This window comes from Anomalospiza imberbis, chromosome 20, assembly GCF_031753505.1.
Source record: "Anomalospiza imberbis isolate Cuckoo-Finch-1a 21T00152 chromosome 20, ASM3175350v1, whole genome shotgun sequence".
In the NCBI taxonomy this organism is placed as follows: domain Eukaryota; kingdom Metazoa; phylum Chordata; class Aves; order Passeriformes; family Viduidae; genus Anomalospiza; species Anomalospiza imberbis.
In genome coordinates, this window is record NC_089700.1 from 2,957,549 (window position 1) to 2,980,194 (window position 22,646).

The following is a 22,646-nucleotide window of genomic DNA, read 5'->3' on the forward strand; positions in this document are numbered from 1 at the left end:
TAGACAAACTGCTGCGTGGCAGCTGGTTTTTAATTTTTCAAGATATTATGGCAAAATAGGTCCCCAGAAATGAGGGAAAACAGGATGGACTGCCAGCAACCACAGCCTTCCATAGCCCTGCCTTTTAATGGTGTATGCCTGCTTTTTTTTTCCACTTTCCAGTTTCTCTTGGCCCCTCCTTTAGCTTGCCTCTCATGTCATGTGGATGCACGCAATGGCCTGAAAGCCCCTCAGAGCAGAGAGCTGGGCAGGGTATGCAGGGTAACACCACCCTATACCTTAGGGAGAGCAGCAGAGGAGGAGATTATCCACAGGCCCCTCATTCCCTGTCTGAGAGCCAGCAGGGCTTCAGCAATGAGGCACTGCCTTACAAAAACTGTCAGCTTTCTCTGTAACCATTGCCAGGGCATGGATAACACAGCTGATGGGACAGGAGCCTGCTGCAGATGTGGCTTCATAGCTGTGTGTGTCTGTGTGTGTCTCTTTCAGTTCAGAGGCCTGTCATTCATCCTCTTTCCAGCCCAAGTAATATGTTCTGCGTCACCAGCCTGGATCCAGATACCCTTCCCACTGTTGCTACACTCCTCATGGATGTCATGTTTTACTCCAATGGGTAGGTCCTGCAGGGAGATGGGCTTCCAGGAGAGGTGTGCCCAATGTCTGGAGGCACAGATTGCTCCTCTGGCATGCCAGGGATCTGCTGTGGCCGTGTGCTGCTCCAGTGCTCTGCACTGAGGGAGGGAGGTTTCACAGGCTCAAGAGGGTTGTCCTGACAGGTGGAAGCCAAACAGGTGTTTGAGGGTGCCCAAAGACATCTGCTGGCTTTGGAAAGCTGAGCTTTTTCAGAGTGAAGGTGAGAGTAGCCATGTGGTCAGTGTGCTGCATATCCACATAGGGCCAGAGCATGTACAGCTGACTGGATTGCTGCCCCTTGGTGCCCATGGCTCCTGGCCCACAGCTTCTTGTGAGGGGACCTCGAGGCAGGGATGGAGAGTTTGGTCAGTTGTGGGGACTGGATAGTTTTCCACCTAAAAAAAAAAAAAAAAAAAAAAAAATCAGTATAATACAACAGAACTCAGTTTCTCTTCCCTAAGTCAATGTAAGAACACTTCTGGTTTCACTGGCTATATCTGCTTTAAAAACCCTTTTTTGTGCTCTTCTAGCCACAGTTAATGTAGTTCTCTTCTGTTTCTTCAGAGTAAAAGACTCAGTGGTGGGCAACGAAGACTCGGGACACATTCGCTTTTTCTCCTTTTCTCTCATTGAGGGTTACATCTCCCTGGTCATGGATGTCCAGACGCAGCAGAGGTGAGCTTTGCTCTTAGAGTAACCTGGACCTTCAAAAAAAGGGCTGTTCCCAAAGGAGCAGGAAGCAGCTTAGACTCCTCTGTGTTAGTTATTTGGACTGTCTTGTATGGGTGTCATGGGTACACCCTGTCACTTTTCTGAGTAAAATCTGGCATTTTAGTTCCAGTTTTGGACTGGTCTGTCCAAGCCCTCAGTGAAATCACAGATCAATGTGATGTAGGGTTAGCTCACTTTCAAAAGAGGAATACTGGAGCAAAGTGATTTTTGCACTTTTATTCTGTTGCTCATTAGCTGTGCTTTTAAGAGCAAAACCCAAAAGAAAAACCTGGTGTAGGTGTTTGAAGTTTTCCTTGGTTGGAAAAGGATAAAAGCCAGTATCAGAGTGGGGATGTCAGTGATGCTGTCCTCCTGCTTTGCTTTTACACATGGATAGGCTTGGTTCAGAGTCTTGTTATGATGATAATGTCCCAGGCCATCAGTGTGCAGTGGGAGCCCATGACTTGTCTAGCAAGGAAGGAGCCAGCTGGTGAGCAGTCAGCCTCTGTGTGTGTGTGTCTGTGCTTCTGCAGCTGTGCAGCACGGGAGCCTCTGAGGTGTGGAGGCATCCTGTACTCAGCAGTACTTAGATTTGCTTTTGACATACAGAGCAGTTTGGGTTTGGTTCTTGGGGGTGAATCCCCTGCTCCAGGGACTTGTTTTTCAAAGTAATAAATTGCCCTCCTGAAAGTTTCTTTGACCTTATTGGAGTAAACCTTTGTCTGTCTTAAGAGGAGCCAGAGGGCTGGAGCTTCAGCCTGGGGTGTGGGAAATCTGGGGAGCCAATTCTTGTCTCTCACAGACTGCCTGCTTCACCTTGGGCAACTCTCTTAGCCTCTGACCTCCTTCCCCCTGCTAAGAAATAGAGACCTCTGCAGTGGTCCCAGGCTGGGATGGAAAAAAGCACTGATAGTGCTCAGAAACAAAACCAGTGGCTACTGTTCACATTTCTGAGCAGCCATGAAACATATTCCATCCCTAGCTGTTTCCAAGTGCAGCTCAAATCAAACCTTCACAGTTTCAAAGCTGGGACAAGCCTGTTGCTGACAATTTTTTCCCATGCCTCTGGGTACCTATGCCCACCTCCAGCAGGAGATGCTGATTTGCCATAGGATACCTGGAGGATCAGGCAGGTGCCTCTGCCCCACCTGCCTTGAATCCTCCCAGTTTGCCCAAGCTACTGCCCCATTATTGTTGGCTTCAAACATCTCAAGGATGCAGGAAGAGCAGATTCCCCACAGGCAGAATCTGACACACTGCTGTGTTTTAATTGCTATGTGTCTCACTGCAACACGAAATAACTCACACATTCATGCTAGATGCAAAAGAGGGAAAAAAGAAGAAGTTTATTCCTGACCTCGCAATATACAGAATTCCAAAAGTGACAGTGGATTGGAGGATGAAATTGCCACCTTTCCAACCACACTGGTCAAACCAACAGTCTACCAACTCTTTCCTCCCACAAAGAAGAATGCTAAACAATCATTGTTTATATGAACATGCGTGAGAACTCCAGTAGAAATATGTAAACATCAGAAGGCATAGAAAACTTTTAAAAGAACTTTAGAACTTTTAAAAGAACAGGGCAACAGCTATGTTTGGTGTTCCTTTTTTTTTACAGATTTCCTAACAATTTGTTGTTTACAAGTGCATCTGGTGAGCTCTGGAAGATGGTGCGGATTGGTGGGCAGCCTCTTGGCTTTGGTAAGTAACATTTGGAGGATCAGTTGGTGTGCAGGCAGGCAGGCAGTCACCTCAGGGCCTTCAAGGAGTATGGAAAAATCCATCTGAGGCTGATGCTTTTTAAGAGCCAGCAGCTTAACATGACTTTGTGAGCTGAGATTTTCAAATAGAAGCCTCACTGCTCTTAAGTTTGAATATACTCCTGGAAGTGCTACATGCTCAACAGTTCCAGCTACATTGCATTCCTTTGCTGGACTTTGGGGGTGGTTACAGCTGGGGCTTTGGTTAAAAAGAAAAACTGGACTAAAAGGTGGCATGGGAATTCATTGTAGATTACTGAAATCAGTGGTCAGAAAGCACTGTCATGCCCCAGTGCAGTGCTTGGGTAATTCTGTGATTCTAGTGGACTTTTCATAGATTTATGGCAGTCCAAGTGGAGGTCTTGTTCACAGATGTGTTTCACATCCAGTCCTGCATATGTTTTCTCTGCTCAAAAGAATACTGGTCCTGAGTAGCACAGAGCAAATGCTTAATGTCTGCAGGAGGGTTCTTGTTATTTCTATGTCCCCTGGAATTTTAAGGGTTTGATCTGAATAATGCAACAAAGGCCTGATCTTCAGGAAATGCAGTGGCTCCTTCCTGTGGGCTCTGAACCAGTTAAAAAATAAAAGCTTCAAGAATATTTCTGAAAATTGGGCCAATTTTTGTATTTAATTGCAACTTCTACACCAGACCACCAGTAGTGGCAATAAGGAAATTTTCTTGTACCTTCTCTTTACACATCTTTGAGGAAAGTATGTGGAAATAGCATGATATGTCATTGATAGTACATCAGGACATTGCCCAGGCCCCTAAATATTAGATGTTTAAACATGTTCATTTAAAATCAAGTTCAGATGTCAAATTTGAATCAGTGAAACTCCAGGTTTCATCTGAAAGCAGTGATCTGCAACAAACAAGACAGATTAACCATTTAAATCTCATTTAAAGCCCAGAAGGCCAAGCAAATAGCCCAGATGGCAAATTGAATCCCAGGCTGCATCCAAAGGAGCATGGTCAGCAGGTTGAAGGAGGGGATTCTGCTTTTCTGCTGTGCTCTTGTGAGAGCCCAGCTGGAGCCCTGCACACAGTTCTGCTGTCCCCAAGATAAGAACAAGGAACTGTGGGAGCAAGTCCAGAGGGGGCCATGGAGTCGATGGGAGGACTGGAGCACCTCCCCTATGGAGACAGGCTGAGAGAGCTGGGGCTGTTCAGCCTGGAGAAGAGAAGGTTGGGTGGAAACCTCACAGCACCTCCAGGGCCTGGATGGGCTGCAGGGAAGCCAGAGAGGGACTTTGCATCAGGAACTGGAGTGACAGGGCAAGGAGGAATGGGTACCAAGTAAAAGAGGGGAAATTCAGGTCAGGTATTAGGAAGAAATTCTTCCCTGTGAGGTGGTGAGACTCTGGCACAGGCATCCCAAGGAGGCTGTGGATGTCCCAGCCCTGGCAGGGTTCAAAGCTAGGTTGGATGAGGCTTTGAGCAGCCTGCTCTAGTGGGAGGTGTCCCTCCCATGGCATGGGGGTTGGGATCAGAGGATCTTTAAGGGCCACTTCAACTCCTTAACAATCTGTGATGATTCTGTGGTGAAATTGGTGTGAAATCCTGTTTCAGGGGCTGTGCCTAGGCTGCAGCCTAAGAACCATGTGTCCAGGCTGACTAATGTAGGTCAGCATCTCCTCTTTCAGGATTGTTCAATCACAGAGAAAAACGGATGTTAAGGATATATGGGGCTGAGCTTTGTGCTTTCTTGTTGAACACTGTTCAGTGCCTTTCTTTGGACCTCTAAATCATTCCACTTCTAATTGTTTTGTGCTTTTGGAGAATGTGCATTTCTCTGTAGCAAAAAGAAGGTAATAAAACTAAATATGCAATGTATTGTTGTGGCCCAAAAGCTTGATTCTGTGAGAAAGAATACATTTTATTACAGACATTCCTTCTGATTGGAGTTTGCGAGGAGAAACTTCTCCATATGTAGGCATGGAGCTGGTGAGCCCTGAGACAAGCAAGCCCCTCCAGACAATGTTTTTTTATCTCCCCACAGATGAATGTGGAATTGTCGCTCAGATTTCTGAGCCTTTGGCTGCAGCTGACATCCCAGCCTACTACATCAGTACTTTTAAGTTTGATCACGCCTTGGTGAGTATGAATACAGCTTCTTTGGAGCAGGAGAGATCTTTTCCTGAGGAGAAAACATTATGAGAATGTCACTTCTCATCTGGATAGCTCGTGGGAGTGCCTTTGCTCCAGTGCAGCCCAGCAAACTCCTCTCTTCAGCCTCGTGGCTGTCACTGCCCTGGGTGAGAGGCTCCTGAACCAAGCCTGGCCCTACCCAAGGCAAAGCTGTGTTAGTGAGTGTTGTTCTCAGTCTTTAATTACAGTGATGGAAACTTCACAACCTTCTTCCACTGCATCTCTGTCTTCTTTTAGAAACAGCCACAAACCCTTCCACTTGCTTCCAAAAATAGGTGCAGGCTCCAGGCTCTCAGGACAGTGCTGTGACAGCCCACCCTTAAGGGGAAGGTGCTTCCTTCGGTGCCTCCTTCCCCTTAAGGGTGGGTCATCACAGGTGCCTTTGTGTGTTGGGAACCTTTTGGACAGTCTAGCAGTAGCAGACCCCTGCCTTCATCTCTTGGTGTCTGCATTGTCCTAACCTTTGTTTTCTGAGGCCCATCTATTAGCTCTGCTGTCCGTGCATCTTCCTGCTTTTTGATAAACAAGCAATAATTGCCGGCACAGCAGGGAAAGGTGATTTTGAAGCAGATAAGGTTGTTCCCATGTTTGTTCTCATGAGTGCCCATAAGCAGTTGCAGCACAGTCATCAACACGAGAGTCTTGCCATCCTTGGAGAGTTCTTTTTTTTTATACTGATGGACATTTTACTTTCTAGGCCTACCTCTGCTCTTCCTTTGCAAAGAAGACACCCTCAAAAATGAGGGATTTCCCTAGAAAAGAAAATGCAATGCCTGTAGCCACAAATGGGATGGCATTTGTCTTGGAACCCATTTCCCTGATCCTGAAGGAGGGAGTCAGCTGCTTTACACTATTCATTTATTTTTTTCTTAAATGTGCCCTTTTTTGCATTATACTTCTCTTTCCATCACTTGCAAATTCACTATTCAGGTCCTACCTTTGACCTGTAAATGCTCTGGTGAGATCAAAGCAGGTTTGGGGGTTTTATAATTATTTTGTTTTTTCACAGTTGGTGTGAACCATTCACAGCTGATAGGTCACGTGTGTAAAGAGTAAAAGTAAATATTATTTCAGATAGCAAAGGTCAGAGTGTTATATATGTTTGTCTTATATTTTTTAATATTAACTGTGCTGATAAGGTAAGCTAATAAAACACCATTTAAAAATCAATACTGTTAGCTTTGCCTCACATTTCTGCCCATTGTGTGGCCCCAGGTGTGCACTTTTTGTGCAGAGCACAAGATGCAGAGTGCTTCTACATGTCAAGCCATATCAGGAGAGCTCAGCCCTATCAGCTAAAATAGATATGTAGCTGAAAATTTACACCACACAATTGCTCTGCAGGCAGCTCCACCTTCTCAGGTGCTCATCCTGCTGCCTCCAGGCCCCACAGATCCTGCTCCCAGCAGCTGGCAGGGTATTAGGGGGCCATGCAGGTCTGCAGGTCTTCCTTACTCCAAGCAGTATTTCCGTGTTTTTCTTTGCTGCTTACTGCTTTCTTTATGTATGGTTTTAAAAGCCTTTTCACCTGGATAGTGCTGTTCTAGTTGTCAAACCCTTCCATCCTTTGGAAGGTGTATTTTTGCCTGACTTTGCTCTGGATGTGCTGGCTGGGCTGGATGCTTGTTGGCTCTATGGTGGTTTTGTTGGCCAAGACCCTGACCTAGATTTTGTCATGTTTTCCCTAACTTTGCCCCCCAGATACCTTGACTTCTAAGTGACATTTCTCAAGGACTAAGTGTATGTTGAACCCTTCCTCTAAATTCTCCCTTTCTTTAATTAAGGTAGTTCAGAACCTGCTGTCAACAATTTAGAGCACTGTGTAAAAATGTGTTGTTCCCTTTGATCTGATCTTTTTCTCTCCTGTGCATCTTAAGGTGGTTTTTGTTACTTAATTTTTATTTGACCTGGGTGTAATACTCAGGTCTTCCTGCCGTGCTGTAGCTGTAGCTGTTTGCCCTGGTAATCAGGACTTGTGCTTGAGATGAAATCCCCTTGGGAGACAATGTTGAGATGGGTGTCTGGCATGTCCCTGGGTGATGCAGGGTCAGGCTGAAGAGAGTCTTGGTTACCAGCTCCCTCTAGAGAGAGCAAGGAAGAAGAGCTGCCTTTCCAGCTACTCTGCCTCATGTTCAATGGTGTCTTGCTTTCTTTCACCAACATTTTGCTTCTGAAGAGGCTGGAGCTGTCTGGCATGTAATTTGGAGCTTTGCTTCTGCCTTCATGGTCAGTGCTTTGATCTGCACACTACTGAGAAGTGAGCACAGTGCAGCAGCTGCCTTGGGACAGGGCTCATCTCCAAGGGGCAGGGAGGGGGAGGACTCCTCCACTGGTGGCAAACTAGGATGGGTCCTACAAATCAAAACTGCCTGTCTGTCCTGGAGAAAACCCTGCCAAAACATTTGTGGGGTGATTGATGTAATTTCTGTGCTGTTAAGGGGGTCAGCATTTTGCAGGGAATCAAGGAGCACTGTGTTTCATGGAGGAGATGGGTCTGTGCAGGTCAAAACCAGCTGGCCAGAGCTGGCCAGTGCTGCTTCCTCCTGCTTCTGTCCAGTGCTGAGGAAGCAGACAGAGACCCACTGAGCATCACTGGGGCTGCCTGGAGGTGTGGTTAAAAAAATTATGTCTTTTCTCATTATCTTATGTAGAGGAAAAGAGTCAAACAGCTTCTTGCACTGCAGTGTTCAGTGTACTGGGAAACATGATGAAGGGGAGGCAGTGGACACTCCTGTCTCAGAGTCCTGTTCCCTGTGGTGGAGGTGTCCTGGGGTTTTCCTTCTAAACAAGAGTTTGCTGCATGCTTGTTTTAAGATTATTTTCTTCCTTTCCAAATGACTTTTGTTCACACATCATCAGAGTTGACTGCTGTTATTCCATCTTCCTATTGGAAAACTGAACATTTTCCTTGTTACTTCTCACGGGCTTTTTCCTCAGTTTTGTTTTTAACAAAAGACACAGCCAGTTTTATTTCCACTGTCAGAGCTCTTGAGAGTGTCCAGTGAATTCAGGTATTGTACTCTTGGCCTTAAATACCTTGTAGAAGAGACAGTTCCTTCTTCAGTTTACTTGATATGAATTATATTGGCTTCTTGCAGCATCTTATGGATAATTTATTTTTTCCTCAGTCCTCTTGCCATTTTTCAAGATGTGCCAGTGTCTTGGAGTTTATGTAGAGTTCAGACACACTTTTTCTGCCAGATGTAACTTTACTTTTGATGTTCTTTTCTGCCAGTGACAGTCACTCTGAGATTTTTTGCATCTTCTGTTACAAGAGGTTTTTCTTGCAGTAAGCATGAAAAAACACCATGAATAACACAGACTTGTATGGTTAAATCTCCTCACAAAGCTGGATGAGAAAGCACCTCAGACAGACTGGTAGCTCTCTTCCTCTTTTGATGGGTGTGCTCTCATGGCAGCCACATAAATCCATCAGCACAGGCACCTTGAGTGAGCTCCTGGCATGCAGTGCTTCACCAGCAAAAGGAAGGGAAAGGAGGGGACAGGAAGAGCAGAGAGAAAGAGAAACTCCAAAATAATTGGCTTCCCACCAGCATCCACCATACAACAGCAAACCCTCTGCATCCCACTTAGAGTGTCTGCTCTGGGCGTCCCGTGGGTCAACAGGGCTGTCCTTGTACCTGGAGCCCTTTCTCAGTGAACTTCAGGTGTAAGCAAAAAACAGCAAAGTGTCTGCCTCCCTGGGACTGCTCTGGCTTTGTCTCCTGCCTCTCTTTCCCTTGTCACCCCTTTTGCTGGAACATGACCTTTCTTTTTGTTTTCTTGCAGGTACCTGAAGAAAATATAAATGGTGTGGTCAATGCACTCCAAGTCAGTCAAGCTGAAAAGCATTAGAAATCTTCTGAGCTGGTTCCAGATGCTTTTTATTATTCTAATAATAATAATAATTATTATTATTATTCTTTTTTTCTCACAGTATTTCTTGAAAAATCTGATTACAGAGAGTGACATGAAAAGAGACTGTGGAAAGTTGAGCAGAAACAGCTCCAATAAGCCTTTGTTTTAATTATTATTATTATTATTATTGTTATTATTATTATTGTTATTTTATTAAATTTATGAATGAGAGGCAGGAGGAAAGGGAGTTTGTATGGTTTCCTGATGTTCAGCTCCGAGGTGAAGTGAAGCCTGGCTGTGCTCAGTGTGGAAGGAGCTGCCTGGGGACACCCAGGGACACCCAGGGACACCCAGCACGGATGGCCCTGGGCACAGGCTGCTGGCTCAGAGAGCCCTGAAAACCAGAAACAAAGTGAAATATGGAATTAAACGGAAAAGACGTCGCATAGTTCTGCCTCGTCTCCTTGCATCAGACTGCCTGAGGACTGTCCATCATTGCCTGTGTTGAGATAGGATGCAAAGGGTTCTGTTTCTCCTGACAGAACAATTTGGTGTTGGGAAAGAGGAAAATATCCAGTTGTTTGACATTTCCCCTTTTTCTTTCTCCCTGTAGTTAAAGCCTGGCTGCTCTGAGAAATTCTGGGCAGGGGGAGCTCAGCTCTGGCCAGCTCCTGGCAGGTGGTGTCACCCAGACTTGTGTCTGCATTGAAACTTGGCCAGTTTTGTCAGTTTTTTCCAGTCACTCCCTCACTGCTCCAAGTATTCTCCTGCCATATCCCCTGCTCCAGGACAGTGTTGTCCCCTTATCCCACATCAGAGCCTTCCTCCAGCCCTTGTTCCTCAGGGCCAGCAAGAGGAGGAAGGCCTCTTTTCTCCTGTCCCCTCAGGCTTTTTCCCATGCAGTGTGCACACATGGGGAAATAAAGGATTGCCCAGGGTCCCTGGGCTGCTGCTCTTGCACATCCCAGGCCACCTTGGCCAAGAGCCACAGCAGGTTACCTCTGCCAGGGCCAGGAGGGTGCCTGAGTCTTGTGGGGACCCTCCTGCAGTTTTTCATCACACAGGTGGAAATTGCTGCTGACTGGGGAAGGTAGAATGCTGCTGAGAATGCCTCAAACCTGCTAGCATCTGGTCCTGCCACAGGAAGATGATGGGGCTTTTCCCGTGGGGGAGCAGTAGTCTGTTTTCTTCTGGCTTGTACCACAGCTGAGGGCCAGCTGGCCTGGCATCGAGGCCCATAGTGGCCCCTGTGTCCAGGCTGAACCCGTGGCCACTGGCAGCACTGTGGAGGACAGCAGAGACCAGTGCTGGAGAGAAGTGTTAGCCAAGGCGTGGGTGCCAGCGGTCTGCCCCACGTGTGACCATGCAACAAGGGCTGCTGAGAAGAGAAGCTGCCTGCAGAGAACCTTGTTTTGGTGATTACCAGCCCCAGCTTATCTTGCATTTCTTAACTTCTTCCACTTCAGGCTTGACATAAAGAATTTGCAGATCTTGCCATTTTCCTGAGGGCTTTCCAGCCGTGCTTCAGAGACAGCCTCTGGCAGGGTTTTCCTGAGGCTGTGCCACATACAGCTGTGAGCCAGGGTTTTGCACTAATCTGGAGGCAGTAAGCAAACACCTGGGATCATGCCATAGGCATGATTTTTACTGGTGGGTAGGACAAGCAAACACACACACAGGCACAGCTAGTTGATTAGTTCTGCTTTCACAGTGCTGTTGGGCCAAGCAGTTATGGTTTCTGATGCTGCTGGATTCAAACTGAGTTTCAAATCTGATTTTTCACCAGTGGGATGTTTTGTGGCATCTAGACAAGGAGTCAGAGCATCCATGGGAAAAAGCATGGAGGACTTTCCTTGGTTGGCCCTACTGGAGCTAAAGCATCCCTGCTGAGGAACACTGAGGCACATGTTCAGTGCTTTACCAGGCAGGATGTTCTGCTGTTCCTTTGCATGGGTTTTCAGAATTGTCCCATGATATGTTTATATTCACTCCAGATTTCTGGACTAAAGGTTTATTCTCGATGTGGCACTGTGCATCTCCGGATGTTTGTTTGGGAAGCCACTTTGGTGGCTTGGATGTTTGTTTGGGAAGCCACAGGGACAGGCTGCAGAGTGCAGTGCTGAAAGCATCTGGAGATGTTTGCTGTGGCTCTGCCCGGTGCTGTGGGCACTGAGCTGGGCTGCAGTGAGCAGCAGGGCCAGTGGTAGCTTTTCACCCCAGGTATTGTCAGGGGGTTACTCCTTGGGATGGCAGATTGGCAGCATGGTTTGGAGGAGGGGGATGTTGAGTTGCTGTCCAGCTGCTGAGTTGCCAACCAAGGTTTCTGGTCAGCTGAGTTGAGCCTGAGCTTTTGCTGTGTGCATGGATGGTGCCACCATGCCAGAGTCATCAGGACAGGTCTTCCTTCTGCTCTGGGGTTTTGTCAGCCTTTGGGAAATGCCAGTTTTGGCATCAGAGAGTACCAAGTGTTGCTGTGCATGTGCCAGTGCTGCTTCCAAAGGACTTCAGCATGGAGAGGAAGGAATTAACTTGAAACAAGCAACAACTTTACTGAGCCTTAAATGAAAGCAAAAAAAAAAGGTTTAATTTTCTAACACTGCACTCAGGCTATTTTAGAGGCTGATTTTTGTAATTTAAATTTTTTTCCCAAGGCAATCAGCCTTATATTTGTGCAATCTGTAGAAAGCCCTGTGGTATTTCAAACCTTCCAAAGGAAGGTTGATGTCCCAACATGGGAAAGTTGGCCTGAAAAATTCACAGAATGTAAAATGCTATTGAGGGACTCTGATGCTGCCACCATCCTTGGCTTCACCTTTTTATTTCCTTTTATCTTTTTGTCCTGACATCCAAGAAAACTGTTTCAGACAACTTGATGCTTTCCCTTTAGTATCCCCTTCATATTTTTTCTGGTGGGAACTGAGATACTCCAAATGTGGCCCTAATTGGTGGAACCTTGTCCCTGCACCAGCTTGAAGTCAGGATCAATGCAAGCTTGCACAGTACTGCTGCCTGTGAGACCGACACTGCAGGAAGGGCTCTCGGGGCTTTGTTAAATATATTCACAGTAATAATAATACCACCACACCATTAACACCACAGTGCTTAGTGAACCCAAAGCAGGGGGGGCTCTTAAAGCTGCTCCACAGCTCCCACTCTCTCAGCACCCAGCCTTTGGGGAAAAGAGTCTTTTCCTTTTTTTAAAGGAAGAGTCTCTTCCTTTTTTTTCCTTACGACAATAAGTTTGAGCATCCCTGGCATTATGCTGTGTGGATAAAGGAGGAACATGGCTCAGTGGGACACCCTTGGGATGGGTGCCTGGATCACCTGCAGCTGCCAGTGCTGCCCTCAGCATCCCTGCTCAGCTCTCGGGGCAGTCCCACCTGGCCATGGCTGGGCTAATGAGGATTGCCTCAATGCTGCAGGCCCCTCCCCGTGCCCTCTCTCCTCTCCTTGCACAAAAATTCAAACAGCAAAATGCAAAAGTGTTTCCAGCCCTGCAGAAAGGGGTAGGAGGGGAGGAGAGCGTGGCCTTCATGCATCCTCTTTCTCTCCAAGGCCTTTATTTTCACAGAAGCCTCGACCTTTCCAAGTTGTGTTATTAAATAGGGTTTTGTCTTTCTCCCTCAACCCAATCAGAATTTGACTACAAATTCCTTTCTACTGAGCAAGTGTGTGCATATATATACATCTTAAGTGTCTCCACAGAAATCCACAGTGTGTCTCTCTTGCACACCTATCCTATAAATAACCTGTGTTTGTCTGTAGGGTTGTGTCCTGTACATGGTGTGGGCACTCAAGCAATATAGGTTCAGACACATACACAGTGTATGTGTGTATACTCTGGGCACACACCCTTGTGTGTGCATCTATGTAGTGAGTACACACTATGTATACACACATTTAATCACCAATTTAATGTATACACACATTTAATCACCATATATTTTTTATTTAAATAATGGGCAGTATTAGTTCCACTCTTGCTTTTTCTCTACATATGTTCAGTGAAGAGCAGCAGTGGAGTCGACCTAAAGCAAAGCTGGGGCTCCTCTGCTTGCTGGGAGCAGCATTGGATTTCCCTTCCTGCTTCAGAAGTCTGTTCTTCTCCAGTTTTGTGCCTCAAGCACAGAGACTGTAGGAAATCCACTCCTTTTTCTTTCTGTATGTTTTAGCTGCTGCCCTAAATTGCCTCAGCCTGTAAGTAGGGCTGGTCTGTTTGCACAGTGCCTGCCCAGGCCCTGGCTGGGGGTTTCCAGTGGGGCTCCCAGCTCCTGCAGGCACAGAGCACTGCCTGCCTTCCCCCCGGCAAGGCAGGAGCTCCTCCAGGTTTCCTGCAGCTGGGGCTTTGGGGTGGCCTGGGCTAGGCACCAGCATTGCCTCTGAGCTGGTTCCTGGTGGCTTCCCCAGCGTCTCCTGGGGGCAGGTGCAAGGTTTCCTGGTGGATCTGTCTGCAGTGACAGCCCATGGCTAGTGCAGGGCTCTGGTATTTGTTGAGGAATTCACATTTGTTGGCCTGTGAGGAGCTGAAATCAGTGGGTTATTTTTGAATAGGTGGAAGTGTTGCAGGGTGTTTTCCTGTTAAAAGCAGAAGAGGCTGCTTGAACCCAGTCACTGGAAGTGGGTGGTCTTTGCATCTCAGCACTGGAGATTTCTGCTGACCAGGAGTGCTCTTAGGGTCCCTGTAGGAATCACCCTGCTTTCCTATTTCAGCTGCACTTCACCAAAGGGGAAGGGGGCATGGGGGGTGAGGGGTGCTGCCTTGCCACTGATCTTTTGGCACTTTGAAGCTGTTGATTTTTCAGGCTGCCCCCCCAAATACACCTTTGCACAGGTTTGTGCAGCCTTGGGTTTCTTTCCAGGCATTGTTTGGAGTTTCTGCAATGCTGTGCTGTAGATGGCATGTACCAGCCTCTCACATGGGCAGGCCTTAGTGGAAATATCTGGTTTTGCTGCAGCATAGAGATGGTGGCACCTGCAGTGGGTGACATAAGTATTAAGACTCGCCTAATGACAATGCTATTTATAAAGCACACTCCCCATACTGCTGCTCTGAAATGTGTTTTAAACTCCAAGTTCTCTGTTAGCATTCCCAGGGCACAGGCTGCTGGTCAGAGATGAATCAATCCTCCTCTCTCATGAAAAGTTTGTTGGTGTCAGGTCCTGCTTTGGGTGGCACATGACACTGAGCAGGGATTTACTTTTTAAGATGTGCCATGCAGATTTGGGTGTGGGGACTTCTAGGTTTTGCTGGGAGGTCCTAATGGCTCCAGCCAACCAAAGCATCCAACAGAAGTGTATCAGGTTTTATTTTTGTGAAGCATGATGTTTTGTCCTGCCAGCACTGGGAGGAACAAAGGCAGTGCAGCATAAGGGAGTGTGTGGCAGAAGAGCTTGCTGAGGCTCCCTGAGCACCCAGTTGTTTCCCTGGTGCTCTTGGTGCTTTAAGGAATGTGTAGACCCCTGAGAGAGGCAAGGCAGGGAGCAGCTCTGCTCAGAGCTCTGCCATTGCACTGCACTTGCAGGATTTGCTGCCTTCAGGCATGAGCTCCTGACACATTCCCCCACTGGCTGCCCCACAAGTCTCACAGTGTGTCTGTGAGATGAGGGTTTAGTAGTCTGACTCTGACATCCTGTGAAGGCTGGGAAGCTGTCTGGGACATGAAAGGCTGAATTGCACGTGCTTGATCACAGCCTGCCTCTGAGAAGCGGTTTTCTGTCTTTTCTCAGCTTTGCTATACAAAGCTTGAATTTTTTTCTTACAAAGGGCCCCATCCCTGGTGTGAGCTGATGTTGCCGTGACTGCCTGGCTGCAGAAGGGCCAGGGCTTCAGGCCATGCTGACCTGTAGCAGCCACGGGGTCAGCCCAGGCTCCTCTATTCCAGAAGGCATCTAGGTCTGACTTGGCATTGTCCCACACATCCATACTGTGGCAGTGCAGGGTCTGCAGAGATCCCTCTTAGTGACAGGCATGGGACAGGCAGAGGAAGAACAGGGATAGGTGGAGTGCTGAGTGATGCGAAAGAATTAATGTGTTCATTTTTCGTTGTGCACATATGGAGATATTGAAGTTCTGCTTGTTGCTGTGAACACCAAAGCATTTTTCCTTCTCCTTTTTGACTGAAACAGATCATCCCACTCTGCCCAGCCTCCATGCTCAGCCCAGTATCCCAGAGGATACATTTGTCCCAGTCACACCATCCCAGCAAGGGTGGGCAGCATGACCCCTCCAAACCCCCAGTACTTAGAATATCTCCTGGTGTTCAGCTTCTCTGTTGGGGAAGGCTCCCAAGAATCACTGTGTGTTTTGATGTAATGATGGTATTGGGTACTGTGGCCGGAGGGGTTCCTCCAATCCTTGTGGTTTTCCCCATCCGTATACCCACACAGCTGTTCAAAAGCACCAGGTTGTCCAAACTCCTTATTTTTGAGGTCAGCAACGTGAACTGGAGGTGCTGGGTCCTGCATTGGTACAGTCACTGTTCACTGAGCACAAGTGTTCCCATCAGCACTGGATAATTGGTATTTTCTGTTAATGAAAAGGGAGAAATTCTTTGTTTGGCCTCAGGCTGAGCATTGCTGCTCATTCCTGAAAGAAGGTGTCCCCCAGCAAGATTCCAGTAAGGACAAGAAGTCATTTTCTGATGAGGATTTCTTCTCTCTCTGTTGCTTTGACTGTTGTGGACATCTCCAGTAAGCAGCTTAAGGTATCTCACTTACCTGTTCCAGTCCTGCCTGCAAACACTGGATTGGATTTTATTATCTGCAGGAAAGTAAAACCCAATAATCCTTTGCCAAATAGTATTTACACATTGTAGCATGTGCTGGGGTGTATTTACATTGGCTGAAACGAGCAAACCTGCCTCCAGATTTCCATACCTTCTCCCCATGAGTGCATCTGTCTGTGTCTGTACCCTGCCATATGTCAGGGGCCAGCAATATCCCTCAGGAATCCTGGCAGCACTGAACTGGTGTGGAAACCAGCAAGGCTGTGGGACCTTCCCAGGCTCCCTGGAAAGGAAACACTTGACTGTGAAGATAATCTTGAGTTACTCTGCTGTCCTTGGCCTCCTTCTTTATTTAATCCTTATGAAGCACAGCTGGGTTGAACTACCAGCTCCAGTTAGCAAAGGTGAAGGAAAGAAAGAGGTTCTGCAGTGTGAGACGTGCACTGGATGCTGATCAGCAAATCCTGGCTGCAGCAGTAATAGCCTCTGCAGATGCTCTGGTGAGCACAGAGCAATGCACAGCCCCTGTTGTATGAAGGGGAAATGGATGATGTGCCAAAGTACATTCTCATTTTAGGGTATGAATTTTAGGGTTCTGTACCTCTTTGGAACATACATGAGCCAAGATCCTTTCTTGGTCTCTCTAGACAGCACTGGTCATTTCAGGTTCAAAGCCTGGGAATGAATTAACAAATAACCTTATTATTGCAGATTACATGGAATAGCTTCCCCCTGCTCTGTAATTCTCTTGCAGCCATGACCTGTGTTTCTGCATGCTCTGAGTTTGCAGAGGGCCTGGCCACGGGGAACACAAACTCCTGGCACCTCCTCCCAGCTGAGAGTGCCCAAATTTTGCAGCCAAGGTGAAGGGAGTGGCAGAGGGATGGCAGCCACACAGCTCCTCCCCTGCCTGCACGGCTCCAGTATGGCCACGGCCAGCCCAGCTCAGCACTGTCCCAGCTGTGTGGAGCAGGACAGTTGCAAAACAGCTCTTTAATGCCCTGGGCTCCCTTGGGGTTTTGTTTTCATCCATTTTTAGCTTTCTGCAAATATCTGTAAATGAACTGTGGGTGGATTTTGGAGCAGACATGGACAGAGATGCCCATCAGGCATCAGGCAGGATTGAAATTTTGAAATATGTTTGAGAGCAGAGCAGGGGCATGTCATTCCCCCTGGGTCCAGCTCTGTCCTCTGCCTGTACCATAGGAGAGCTGACCAGGTGCCATGTCCCTCTCTAGGCAGACCCAGTGGTTTTACTGGGGTCCTCCCAGCCCTAAAAGATTATGCCAAAACCAGGGCTCCTTTCATCCTTCATTTTGCAGGGGCTGGCTGCTTCTTCCCTCCTTGTGTGGCTGTGGCAGAGGCAGTGTCTGTTGCACAGCACCTACGGGAAGATGCCACAGGAGGCTGCAGTTTAGAGTCCCCCTGCTCTGGCTGGCTTTCTGCTTCTATTTCAGCATCCTGAGGATTCAAACCCGCTTTCTGCAGTTACAGTAATAAGCTTGAGGATTCCTACCCGCTCGTTTGTTACTTGAGAAACATTTTACAGGTACCCAACTCCCTGGTCCTTGTGGGAATGCTGCTTGAAGCACCCACTTGCCAGGTTGGCTGCTGTGAGCATTACTGCTCCTTTGGGCGCTAAAAGAGGAGTCCAGCCCCATTTGCCAGCTGAAAGGCTGAAGCAGCTCCAGGCTCAGGCTAGTAGGATGCTGCTCTGGGCCAGGTCACAGAGGAGAGACAGCCCCAGTAAACAGAGCTCCCTCATCCTCTGTGTCCCTGCTGCCTGCACAGAGCCATTCCCATCAGCTGGAAGGGAATGCAAAGGGAATTTCCCTTCTGCTGAAGGAAAGCAGCAGTCTCCTCTGTGGATTTGTGGTCAGTGGCAAAAGCAGGAGTGTTTCCCATGTGGGACATGGAAAGGAGCCTGGGGTTCCTATACATAGAGTAAAAGAGAAAAAAATCTGCAGCCTTTGTTGTAGCTGTTTCTTGCAGTTATTTCTAATGCCAGCCTTGGACTGGGGTTGAATTTTTGAGATCACTGAAATTACCTTAAGAGCTGGTGGTGCTCATACAACTGTGGGACATTGCCTCTAGGCAGGACCAACCTGCACAGAGAGCAAAACCCTTCCCACCAGGGCTCAGCCCTGGGCATGGCATGTTCCCCTGCAGCAGTACATAGAGACAGACGGGCTACTGAACCGGGCCTGCTCTTGAAGAAATCCCTGAGATTCAACATTTCCTTCCTGGGAGCAAACCTCTGGTTTTGTGTGTTAGCTGGGGTGCTGATGCAGGAGATTCAGAGTACAAAGAAGGTGGCTTTGCAGGAGGAGCACCCCATTTCTCCTTCACCCGTTAGGACCTGTCTGGTCCAGCTCAATGACCTCGGCCATTTTTTTAGTTCCATCATAGAATTAAATCTGAGTCATGCCCTCGTTCTCCCCCAAACCCCACCTACCCAGATCCCTGCCAGTCCCATGTGCCTGTGCTTCCTTCCTCGAGGTTTTTTTTTCTTCTCCAATTGCAAACTGCTCCAGTGATACCATGGCAGAAGATCAGCATCCCAGGGCAGTCTCTTCTAGGTTCTTCTGGTTGTGCTGGATCCAGGGCTGCCCTTGCCTCTCACCAAAATCCTCCTGCAACTGCTGCTAAAAATAATCCTGCCAATCCAATGGTTGATAAGTGTGAGAACTGCATCCAAGTGCCATTAGTGCCCAGGTTAATGCCTGGAAATGCACAGGGTAGTGCCTCTTTCCAGGACTATGGTGTCACAGCCAGCAGGGTTGTGTCCCCTGTCCCTGCTGGCTGTGCCTGGGCATTGTTATCTCTCCCCTGTGTGTGGGCTCCAGGCTTGACTTTGGGGCTTGTGAGACATGGAGCTGAAGAGCAGGGTGTTCATTTTAGCACAGTGGCAGCCACATTTTCTGCCAGTGCACCCTCCTCCACACTGCCTCTGCAGCAGCTGGAGGTGGCAGTGACAGAGAGGGGACACTTGTCTGCTAACCCAAGCACTAGGACAACCATGGCTCTTGGACAGGCAGAGGAGGAGGCTGCCAGGCAGTAACTCATAGCAGGATGCAGCTTCAGAAGCTGTTTCACTCTTTGGAAGAACCTGTCTCATTCCCTTACTGCTCACTCCTTACATAACCCATTCTCCCCTTGTTTCCATTACAATTAGAGAACAGGTGATCACCTCAATTTGCTTGACAGGGTCACACCTGCTCCCACCACCCAGCCATGCCAGCAGCTCCTGCTGCTGCTGGGATTTGGGTCTTGGTGCCCCAGTGCCTAGGAACATCTGCAGCCCCAGCTTGCAATGGGTCTGGCTATGGCTGCACAGCACGGCACTGGCTGGTTGGCTCCTGCTGTTTGGGCACCACGGGGCAGCCAGAAGGGTCAGTTCTGAGGGAGAGCTGCACAGAGGGAGGAGGAGCCTCGCTGTCCTCACCGGTGCTTAGGGCAGATTTTTGGTTTGGCTCCTCCGGGCTAAGCTGCAGCGAGCCACCAACCCTGCAGGGTCACAGAGGGGAGGCTCAGAGCCCCAGCGCACTGCTCAGTTCAGGGCTGGTTACCTGGGGTCAGCACAGAGCCACTTGATTAGTGCCTCAAGTGGCTTGAAAAGTCTGAGCATGTATCTCCTTCTCCCCTTTGCATGGACTCCAAAGGAGCCCAGATTCCCTCCAGATACCTACACAACACTAACCCAAATGTCTAGAACTGCCAAGAGAGCAGAGATGCTCCTGGTGCAGAAGCTGCCCAGCTTGGATCAGGGTCTCTCATCCCTGGCTGCTTAGAATAGCTGTGCTGGCCAGCCTAGGGAGGAAACACAAATCTTTTGACTTTTTTATTAAATAAGTTATTTATGTATCATTTAGGTATCATGGCCTCAGACACACAGAAAACAGGCTGAAGTGGGGCTGGGAACCCCAAACTCTTGCAGCCTCTCCTCCCTGCTCATCTCTCAGAAACCCCATGCAGCCTTTCACTGGGGAGGATGGAAAAAAAAAAGTGTATTTATTTCCTTTGAATTACCAGATCTGATGTAAAGAGACGGGGTGGGGGAATCCTGCCCATGCAGGGGCCTTTGGTACACCTCCTGCTCTGGGCTGCAGCCATGGAAAGGCTGCTTGCCCCTGCCATGTGAGCAGTGCCCACGGGCTCAGTGGGCCAGGCCCTGCAAGCCTGCAAGCCACGTGTGGGTGGGCAGTTCCTGCAAGCTTGGGGTACAAAGCACAGGGGAGCCTGAATGCATCAGTTGCCTTCATGACCTCTGCACAAGGGGGGGTGTTACACCACCAGGCACAGGGAGTGGTGGCAGCAGCTTGGGATCATGCACTGGACATTGTGTGGCGCTGAGAAGTGGCTGCTTTGCTTTCCCAGCAAGTGCACACGCTGCTTTTCTTTGTTGGTCTTCTGCTGAAAAGCTGAGATTTATGTACTGTATGAAAAAAAACAAAACAGAAAAAAAGAAGAAAATCCTAATGTTCCAAAATGAATGACAGTATATTTTGTACTTTGTAAAGTAATTAAACCGAAAAAGAATAAAAAGTGAAACTTACGCTGTCTGCTTTTGTACTGATCAAACTGATGAAAATACAGCAGAGCTTGGCATTGTCTGCAAGATGTCACTCTCATTTCTTTCACCTACAGCCATGTTGGGTTTCACTCACACAAACAAAATTTATGAAGGCCAGCAGACACCCCTGAGCCTCTCTGGTGTCCAGGTACTGTCTCTGGGTGTACTGTACCCCTACAGATGAAACCCACCACCATCTCCATCCTCCAGCTGTTTTTTGGAAGCCACCAAACCTGCCCTACCATCTTCCTTTAAAATAAGAGGTCAGTGGGATGCTGCTAGTGTATTTGCCAGATGTAGTTTTACCTGCTCACTGCAGAGTGCAAGATGCCCAGGAGTCTGGGCAGCCCCCCCAGAGATGCTGGCAGGACACCCCCAGAGCCCTGCACCCCAGCAGTGGCAGGGGAACAAATTCAGCCTCCTCATGGACTATTTTAGGGCAGTACTGTGGGTCCTGAGTCTCAGTCAGCAGCGTGGTTGCACAGCACCACTGTCACATGTTCTGCAAGAAAAAGCTGGACCACCTGTGTGAAGTGTGCAAGAAAAACAGTGAAATCAGACATATCATCACCCTATTACAGTTTTAACCACTTATAGTGGATGTTTAAAGGGAAGCAGCTCATCTACTAAACTGTAGTCAAAAAAGCATCTCCTTTTTAGTGTAGTGTAATCCATTGTTTACTCTCGTGATCAAGTGTTGAAACATTTATGTAAGAAATAAACTGAGGGATTGTTAATATGGAAAACAGCCTTAATGCAGAAGCACTGCCTTCAAGGGTTTAATCCAGTAAAACAAAAACCCAAATAAATCAACACAGACACTGCCACCCAATCTCAACACTGCCTGCAACTGCCCACAAAAGCAAATGGCATCTTAATGTAAATAACAGGACTGAGGACTGGTGTCCAGACCCCAAAGACACTGATGCCTTCCCCCATCAGTGTTTTTCTTACCTCACCTGCCCAGGCTCACCCCTCTGAGCAGGAGTGCTGGGGCACTGGAGGGAGATGGGGGAGATTCCAGCCCCTTGCAAAATATGTTACAAAAATATATTTTTATGAGTTATGATGAAGCACTGTGAAGTAATATTGTTTCAAGAGTATTTTGAATGCCAAAGGCTAATTAACAGTTCTCTGACTCATCTGTTTTTGAAGGATCCTGTAGAGAAAAGTCTGTTGTAACACAGCAAGTGCCTAAGATAATCTTTGTCTTACAGGTGTTCATGTGTTTTATTCCCAGTGGGGCAGTCTGCTGACAGATGAGACCAGCTTTGCTGTGTGGGGGCTGCAGGGCAGCCCAGGAGCCATGCTGGATTCAGCTCTCCAGCAGGGAATTGCCAGGAGCCCTTGGGATGGTGGGGTGTGGAGGCCTGAGCTTGTGCAGGTACACTTGGACCTGAATCTCTCCCCCATCCTTCCTGCAGCTCCTGCAGGCCACTGAGGCAGCCCTGCTGGGCCACTGCAGTGTTTGGAGCTGTTCCTGCACAGGGCTCTGCACCAGGGGATCATCCTGAAGCCCTTCTGGGCTATTTTAAGCCAAACACGCCAGCACAGTGCTGATCTGAGGGCAAATCACTTGTGTAATCAATGCCAAATCAAGTAGGTTATTCTAGTTCTAATTTGAGCTGCTCCCCATGTGCATCCTTGGCCCATAGACTCCCTCACTGCAGGTATATTTAGGGATGCTGGTATATTTTGGGCTGTCTACTTTGCCATACTTTGAAGGACAAAAAGATGCGAAGTTGCTTTGCAGTTCACAATGGCAGTGACCTGAAGCTACCCCAGCACAGCTGGGCTCCTGTGTGGCCCTGAGCTGCAGGAGGAGCATAAGCCACACAGGTTGGATCTGCCTTCAACAGACAAGGGGGTGTGGCAGAGAAGAGGGCATTTCCATTTTCTGAGCTAACGCTGAGCCATCAGCAATAGCAGCTCTCAAAGAACTGTATTTTAGAAAGGAGAAAAACTGCTGCACAGCAGCAGCCAAAAGAAAGGAGTAAGAATCTGTGACAGACAACCACGTAAATACAAGGGTCAGTAGAGGAGATGAAGTAAGTAGTGAAGTCAGCAGCAGGGCTGAGCCTGGGAAGAAGGGAGATGTGTGGGAAAGGCACTGTTAGACTCCTATTCAGACATACTAATTCCTCATTACCCTGCTCTACTTCACTGGCAATAAAATAATCTCCCCATCGTGAGTCTGCTGTGCCCAGGATGGTAACAGGTCCCCTGTTCTT

General features: G+C 48.0%; 1 protein-coding gene across 6 annotated transcripts in view; it reads left to right on the forward strand.

Annotated features, from left to right (window-relative positions):
- CASTOR2 (cytosolic arginine sensor for mTORC1 subunit 2) overlaps nt 1–9,181 on the forward strand; it is a 116,846-nt gene extending 107,665 nt beyond the window's left edge. For all 6 annotated transcript variants that reach the window (XM_068210142.1, XM_068210143.1, XM_068210145.1 and 3 more), the window contains 5 exons: nt 490–613; nt 1,198–1,308; nt 2,966–3,048; nt 5,111–5,205; nt 9,049–9,181. In XM_068210142.1, coding sequence (XP_068066243.1) covers nt 490–613; nt 1,198–1,308; nt 2,966–3,048; nt 5,111–5,205; nt 9,049–9,114 — 479 coding nt within the window. In that variant the 3' untranslated portion in view covers nt 9,115–9,181. The remainder of the gene's footprint in view (nt 1–489; nt 614–1,197; nt 1,309–2,965; nt 3,049–5,110; nt 5,206–9,048) is intronic.
- The last annotated feature ends 13,465 nt before the right edge of the window (nt 9,182–22,646 follow it).